This window comes from Balearica regulorum, chromosome 26 (genome assembly GCF_011004875.1).
Source record: "Balearica regulorum gibbericeps isolate bBalReg1 chromosome 26, bBalReg1.pri, whole genome shotgun sequence".
Lineage (NCBI taxonomy): Eukaryota > Metazoa > Chordata > Aves > Gruiformes > Gruidae > Balearica > Balearica regulorum.
The window spans coordinates 302,519-310,124 of record NC_046209.1 but is presented as its reverse complement, the minus strand read 5'-3'; the positions used below and the strand labels follow the sequence as shown (position 1 = coordinate 310,124).

Below are 7,606 nucleotides of genomic sequence, written 5' to 3'. Positions count from 1 at the left end.
CATCTCGTGGCCAGCGCTGCTGGGAGCTCTCGGCCATCCAGACTGGGGGAGAGGGGCTGCGTGGGATCCCAGTACTTTCCTGCTACTGGGACAGCGAGCAGCAGGGAAGCTGCCCGGTTCTGCAGGGCCAAGGTTGGGGTGCTCCCAGACACCCCAGGAGCAGCTCACAGGGCCGTAGGGAGCGGGACCCCATCACCTGCAGCAGTGGGGAGGTAACCGGCCGCAAGGACCCAGTGAAGGCAGGGTGTACGGGGGCATGGTGATTCGGTGGAAATGTCTGTGGCCAGGGACCAGCCAGGGTGGGGGCCACACGGAGCAGCCTCCTGGGAAAAAGGAAGGGGGGCTGGCTTTGAAACAACAGCCAGAGCTGCTGCTGCTCCGAGCCAGCTGGGTGACCTTGGAAGCTGTTTGCCAGGCCTGAGTAAAGTGACAATAATCCTATTCACCTTTTAGCCTCATTTCCTAAGGCAACAAAGCACGTGCATTTGCCACGTGCCGTCCCAGGCATCACTCAAATCCTGATCCCCTTTGCACAACTCCAGGCAGGGGAAGTTTTGCTTCTTACCCCTCCAACACGCTTTGCCCAGGGGGTGGGAGCAGGGGCCTGGGGAAGCCCAGGGCAGAGGTTTGCCAGGTCACATCCCTGCCACATCCCAGAGGAGCCAGTGGTGGAGCTGATCTCCCCAGCGCAGCCGGTCAAGGCACCCACAGTGCCCTTGGCTGTACGGTTGGAGCAGGGCGGCTGGGAGCTCACACGTCCTGGCTGGTCCCGGCCTGTGGGCTCGGGGCACACCCAGCTGCACCCAGATCAGAGCAGCCCACGAGGGCCCTGGGCACCCATCGGCCACTGCTCTGCACAGCCGGGTGCTGCCCAGGCAGGTCTGCTGCCTGCAGAGGGGCCTGTGCCACACAGCTGGTCTCGGGTGAGCAGGAGGGAAAAACACCTTCGCAGCGCAGTGCTGGAGGGTTTTCAGGGCTCAGCAGAGCCCATCCTGCCCAGGCAGAGACTGAGTGTTGGCCCCGGCTCTGGGGCAGAGGCAGCGAGTGCCATGCGCTCCCCAGGAAGGGCAGGGATGCTCTCCAAACCAAAGGCAACACTTCTGCTCGCTCTGCAAGTTTGGGGAGGAGGGAAGAGGGTTGCTGGAGGCCCAAGGCCACCCTGCAGCCCCCACCCACAGCCCTGGGAGAGCAGCTAACCCACCCACCGCTCCCTGCCAGTGCTGCAGGGCAGGAGCCAGCCCATAGCTGACATGGAAACCCCTGCAGTCTAGGCATAGACCAGGGCAGAGACTCACCCACACACCACACAGCTCTTCCCTGGAAGTACTTTATTAAATAGTTTCAAAAAAAAAAATAAAAGGCAAAACCCAAAACCAAAACCAGAAGCAGACTCAGAACTACCTCGTCCCTCCCAGCTAGTTAAAAACTACAACCAACCATATCCCCAGGCCCAGCAGTGCCAGGCATGTCCTGCCCGATGCCCCGGCCCTTCCTGCTCCCTGCGGACATGGCTCCAGCACCACGGGAAGGGTCCTACCAGGGACAGCCCCACTGGGGGCTGAGGGCAGCAGCGCTCACCCCACAGCCCTTCCTGCTCAGACACCGCAAAGGCTTCACACGCTTCCCACCCAAAGCGACTGCTCACTGGGTCCACAGCCTCCCCAAATCACTGCCCACCCCCCCCCGTACCGGGCTGAAGAGGAGCTCACCGTGCCCAATGGATGGGCAGCCACCACCAGGTCGTGCCATCACTTCTCACCCAGCCAGAGCCACCAGCTCCCCGGGTTCTGTGGATTCCTGAACGCCCCAACACAACTTCCCCCTCCCCACCCACCCCCACCCAGGAATTTTACAAAATAGGGGTTTTGTTTTATGCTTTTTCTACAAAGACAGCGGTGGGATTTCCTTTGCAACAGCAGAATAGTCTCCCTGCGAGGTAGAGCGTTAATTTCAGGGCTGACAGATCCTAATTCAAACCAGTTTGTCCTAGTTGAGGTAAAATTCAGTAGTTCATAGTAAGTTTTGCAATGCCAGAGGACCATCAAGATTCCTCATTGCCGGAGTCATCCTCATCACCATAACAGCTGTCTGCTTCCTCCTCCATCTCATCATCCTCGTAATAGTCATCATAGAAGAGGTCCGAGCCCTCATCTGGGGCTGGAGTCTTGGTCTTCACACAGTACTCTGCCAGCGTGGTGGGGACCTTCACACCATCCCGCTCAGCGTCCACCTTTGTGCCCAAGACTTGCTTCCTGGAGGATGAGAAGGGTGAGGATGGAGCTTTGCACAGTGCACCCACCTGCATGCAGCTCACCCCAGGGGGACGCCCAGCGACACATCCCTTCCCCTCTCACACCCCACGTCCTACGAGGCCACAGTTTAGCAAGTTTTCTCGACGGTGCCACAGCACTGCCAGGCCTGGGCTCAGCTCAGCACACACCTGATGATGTCCGTGTACTCCCGGTCCTTCCCTTTGCTTTCCTTCCACTTGCGGTACATCACAGAGGCATCCACGTTGGCTGGAGAAAACGTGTTGGGCTCATTCAGTAGCGAGATCACACTCAGGAGAATGGTCCTGGCAAGCAAGAAACACAAGCAGGTAAGAGCCGAGGCAGGTCAGCAACCACTGCTGCGTCCCGTAGGTCAGGGGAAAGCCTAGTGCATCTCAGGGAAGTCGAGCAGGCTGGGCAGGGGACAGCAGGGCTCACGCATGTTCCTAGGCAAGCTCTAGCTGTTCTTCAGCAAAGCACACAGCCCGAGTGCTGGATGCTGCCTTTCAACAGCACCTAGGCACCTCCCACAGGCTTTGGGAGCAGAAGACAATCTCCATCTCCCCACTTTCCCATCCCTGCCCTTAGACAAGCCTCAGGCCCACAGCTCCCTGCCCGCGCAGCCCTCACCGCACGTTCTGGGTGGGGTTCCACCGTTCCGATGGCAGCTCCCCGCTCTGCGGGTCGTCCACTGGCGGGTGCAGGATGGAGATGCAGACATCGCCGGTCTGAAAGAAGTGAAATGCGATCTTTAGGAGCTGCTGCCCCAAACACCAGCTCTGTCCTCTATTCCAGTACCCCGTTTGCTCTTCACTTTGGCTTAAGCCAGGCAAGGCAATCCCAGCCCTCTTTTTGTTCCTAGGAAGGGACAGCAAAGTGGTGGTCCCTGCTGTGCTGCCTGCAGCCTTGGATAAGCCCCCTGTGATGGCCGGGGCAGCACAGGCTGCCTCACCATATGCTGCATGACCAGCGCAGCCCTCCCGGTGCCAGCCTGACACAGCCCAGCCCCACACGCCTCCCCAGCAGCACCCCACCGCAAGCACGCAGCCCCGGGGCCAGGTCCGTCACTCGCTCTGCATCCACCCTTGGCATCAGAACGCCATCCCGCTAGCCAAGCGTGGGAGCCTTCAAGCCTGGTTGACCTGGAACCAGCCCCAGGACAGGACACAGGCTGTCGTAAGCTCGTTAGCTGCGTTTCCAGTGCCAGGCACTAAACACCAAAGGCACAGAGTTTCCACTGCGCGCTCGTGACAAAGGCTGGCATCTTCATCCACCACCATCGCAACAGACGGGCATGTGCGCCCCCCACCTGTCCAAGACCCCCCCACGCTGTCCCAGGCAACCTACCTCGTAGATGTTGGGGTGCCACATTTTGGTTAAGAACCTAAAGGCAGGAGGAGAATAGGGGTAGTCAATGGGAAAACGGAGACGAGCCTGCAAGGAAACAATAAGGAAAAATGAGAGCATCAGCTTGTGAGAAGGGAAGGAAACCACAGATCTCCTGACACCACCAGCAAAAAGGAACCTCTGCCAAGTCTAACTGTGCTCCTGCAGAGACAGAGCCTCCACACCCACCGGCTCCACAGGCAGGACACCAGCAGCGTGGCCGCCCTGCCACCATGCAGGGGAAGGCGAGTGGAAGGGCCTGTGAGCTGTGGCAGCTCTGTCACCACCATCCTGCCCCGTAACCTCTTCTCCACCAGCACCCACCCATGCTAACCCGGTGCTCTCCACACAAGGGCAGCGTGCCGTTGGCCAGAGCAGGAGGAAAAACAACACTGAAGTTGGCAGGAAGCATTCAGGACAGGTTTGCCTCAACAGCAAAGCACAACCACCCCCATAAAGAGTTTTCAGACAAAGGGACGGCGGAGCTGCCAGTGGCACCGGCAGGGCCATGCATCCCAAGTGGGAACCGCAATGGAGCCAAGCCCGCTGCTGCTGGGAAAACAGACGGGGCCGAGCTCGAGCTGCACGCCTGAACACACCAGAGCCAGACTGCTGCCAGGGACACGCGACGGCTGCGCCACCGGAGAAAAGGCTGTTTACCCTTCAGAGCTTACAGGGAAGGAAGCATCAGGTGCTCAGTGCTCCGATTAACACACCAAATCTCTAAAAATAGCCCGTCACCACTGAAAAAAAGAGACCAAGTCAAAACTGGCCGCAGCATGTAGCTCAAGTGCTAAAAATAAAAGCACATGAAGATCACACCACAGTCCACAACTCCAGCGCCAGCAGAGACAACCATCCCGCCACTGGCCTCTTCTACGGGTGATGGCCACAGAAGCCCAGGGGTTAAGGCAAGCCGAAAAGACAGGCCCGCTGTCGGCCTCTGAGCGAGAAGGCGAAGCCTGGGGCAGCATGGAGACGTACAGCAACATCCTCATCCTCCCCAGAGAGCTGCTGCCCCAGCCCACCGGTGCCAGGCACCCCACGAGGATGGGGACAGCTTTCCATGCTACTGCACAACCTGTGGAGACTGTTTTGGCTTTCAGGTGTTTCTAGGCTCTGGAAGCAAACTTCCAGATTGAGATTCAGCCACTGCTCCCAAAAAAGCCAACGGCCAAAACAAACAAAAAACGGTGAAGATTTAAAACGCACAACAACTCCCTGAACATTTCTTGCTCCCTCAGTTCACATACACAAGAATTTAGATGTCGGATCTGTGAAGCAACAGTGCTAAGTACCCCAGCTCTGCCCAGCAGCGGGGGACAGTGACCCGGGATCACTGTTCACCTGTGGAACGAGCCTGGCGTGGGCCCCATTCAGGAGGGTAACTGCAAACGAGGCTTCGGACAATTCTGGAATTACAGCCTTGACAATAGGCAGCGCTGCCAAACCCAGTCATCAGCTTGCAGCCGTTAAAAGATTAGCGTAGAAGGCAGAGACACATCTGTCCTCATCCTCCCTGACCAACCCCAACTCCATCCTGGGTCCCAAGGCCTCTGCTCTCCGACCCCCTCCAACCCTGCAGGATCTGTCCCCGGCACAAGCCGATCTTACTGCGAGCCCAAGGAGCCCCTGACCGCAGCAGGTCCGTCCCTGCACGCGTTTCCCTCTTGCCTCCCAGGCTGTCCCTTTGTCTGACCACTCTGCGGCGCAGGATGAGGGGTGGAAAAAAGGAAAAACAAGGCGGCGGCCAGGGCTGGATGCGTTTGGTGCGTGCATGGAGCTTCAGGCAGCCCAGGGCAGAACACACGCAGCAACACGCGGCCCTGCGCTGGGCTCTGGCCAAACAGCTGAACTTCACAGAATAATCCCCTTTGTTGTGTCAGAGCGGATCAGAACAAAACCAGCCAGAGGCAAAGCGTTCCCAAGGGGGGCTCAGAAAGCAACCCTGCTTTGCCGTACACGAACAGGCCAATGTTATCACGAGCTAGAAGAGGACTCGGCCCCTTCCCTCTCCTCTTACACAGAAAGTCTCATCTGCTGCCACAGAACAGCGCTGACTCTGGAAGCCCTCAGGCACAAAACAGGAGCAGGAGCTGCTGAGAGCATGAGAGTTCAAGGAGCCCCAAGCTGAGGGCCAAAAGAGGCTACGGAAAAAGACTCCATTCCAGTGAAGAGATAAAACCTGACTCTGAAGCATCAGACTTGCCTGCCACTGCTCCACAGGAAAAACAAACCACCCAGCTTCTCGGGCACAGCTGACCGTTGGGCTGACTCACCCCGGGAGCATCCCCACCCTGCCAGCAACAGGATGTAGAGAGCTTGTAGTGGAGGAGGAAGAGAAAGAGGAAGAAAACAGCTACACAGGTTGCACAACACCTGGGAAGAGCACATACACATCCTCCGGATAGGGACTGCGCAGCCAGGCCATGCACGCCTTCTCCCTGACTCAAACCCCAGACAAAACCACGACACCCACTCCCACCCAGCTCAAGCTGCCGCTCGCTCGGCCCCAGCCGTCTGTGCCTGCACAGGAGAGTCCTTTGTCTCTTCCCTCCGGTTTAGTGGTGATGCTCCCCAGGAGAGCGAACACCAGCAACCCCGAGCTCGCTCTCCCACACGCACAGATCGGGGGGGATGAGGGGACAGGAAGGAAGAAGAGCCCTTGAAGGCAGAGCCCCTGGCAGGGCCAAAGCCCCCTTCCAACGAAGGAAATCCTTGCCTAGCTTGGCAGCTGCCACCTGCACACAGGCTCCCTTCTCGCAGGCACCCCAGGACCACCCCAGCTCCCAAAGCCTCAACACCTCCACGGTGCCCAGCTACAGACCCGAGTCTCCCTCGCCCTCAGCACCCCTGTCACGTACCCACCTCAACCCAACCCCAAGACACCCTTCCTCTCACCCCACAGCCTCCCCCCCACCCCCAGGGTCTCCCTGTGGTCTCTTTCCCCTTCCCAGGGCATCCTTCCCCCCAGTGCATCCCCCAGCACCACCTACTCTGCCCCATCTCCCACCACACGCCTCTGCCCCCCGGGTCCCCTACCCACACACCGGCCCCCCCGCACCACCAGAGCTTCACCTCCTCGAGACCTCGGTCCGCCCCACACCGCACGCCCCCCTGCTGCACCCAGCTATTCACCTTGAAGTACCCGCCCTCATAGTAGGTGTTCGGGGGGCCGAAGATGGCCACCTCCCAGTTGTAGAGGTCCCCCTCGTCCACCAGGTTGACCCGGAACCCTTCCACGGGCTCCTCCTGCAGCCCTTTGAGCTCCAGCAGCAGCGCCTTCTGCGAGCTGGGCACGAGGGGCCGCGCCATGCCGAGGAACCGGGGTAGGCCGCGAGCAAAGCCGGGGACTAGGGTAGGCGCAACAGCCGCTGCGGGGAGGGGGACGGCGGCGACGGGTCCTGCTGCTCCGCGGCCGCTCCGAGTGCAGCCGCGCGGGGCACGGCGGGAGCTGTAGTCCGCGCGCGCGGGGCGGGGCCGACGCAGGCCCCTCCTATACCGGTGCCGTTCGCCTATCAGAGCGCACAATCGGCGCTCAGGGGCGGGGCAGGGTTCCTGCCCCCGGGCGCTCTCCACCTATCACAGCGCACTGCTGGCCCGCGGGGGCGGGGTTTCCTTCCCGGCAGCCTCTGCGGCGCGGTGGGCGTTCGTTACCTCAGGCCGCGCCGCCGCCGCCGCGTCCTGAGGGCGGGACGGTCTCGGGCCTGCTCTAACGGCGTGTGTCGGTGCTCCTGGCCTCCCGCCTCGGCGCCCCCAGTTTTCCTGCCGGGCAAACCCATCGCGCGTCCGAGGGTCGCCTCAGAAATCGGCCGTTTCCCCCTCCGGGCCGGTGCGCAGGCCTGGCTGGCCCTGGCTCCCCGACGCCCCCCGCCCGCGGGAGGCTCCGCGGCCAGGACGCGCTGACCGACACTAGATCCCGCCCCGGCTGACGGCCCTGGCGCCTGCGA

The 7,606-nt window shown here is 60.6% G+C and overlaps 1 protein-coding gene across 2 annotated transcripts; it reads right to left on the bottom strand.

Annotated features, from left to right (window-relative positions):
- Nucleotides 1–1,313: 1,313 nt before the first annotated feature.
- Nucleotides 1,314–7,133, bottom strand: CDC34 (cell division cycle 34, ubiquitin conjugating enzyme). Of its 2 annotated transcripts, none has more exons than XM_075776440.1 (5): nucleotides 6,795–7,133; nucleotides 3,618–3,704; nucleotides 2,901–2,998; nucleotides 2,441–2,575; nucleotides 1,314–2,252 (listed from the first exon to the last, which is right to left on the bottom strand). In XM_075776440.1, exons 1-5 carry the CDS (start codon nucleotides 6,969–6,971, stop codon nucleotides 2,042–2,044), a joined length of 708 nt encoding a protein of 235 aa, XP_075632555.1. In that variant the 5' UTR covers nucleotides 6,972–7,133; the 3' UTR covers nucleotides 1,314–2,041. The 2 variants fall into 2 exon arrangements, with proteins under 2 accessions (XP_075632555.1, XP_075632554.1); XM_075776439.1 differs by having other exon boundaries at nucleotides 6,735–7,121.
- Between the last annotated feature and the right edge of the window lie 473 nt (nucleotides 7,134–7,606).

Excerpts from the sequence above, each read along its gene's own strand:
- CDC34 (XM_075776439.1), bottom strand. The coding sequence starts at position 6,971 with ATGGCGCGGCCCCTCGTGCCCAGCTCGCAGAAGGCGCTGCTGCTGGAG. Across the intron at positions 2,999-3,617 it reads GGCACCCCAACATCTACGAG|ACCGGCGATGTCTGCATCTC; the intron begins GTAGGTTGCCTG and ends CACTTCTTTCAG. Across the intron at positions 2,576-2,900 it reads AACCCCACCCAGAACGTGCG|GACCATTCTCCTGAGTGTGA; the intron begins GTGAGGGCTGCG and ends CTTGCTTGCCAG.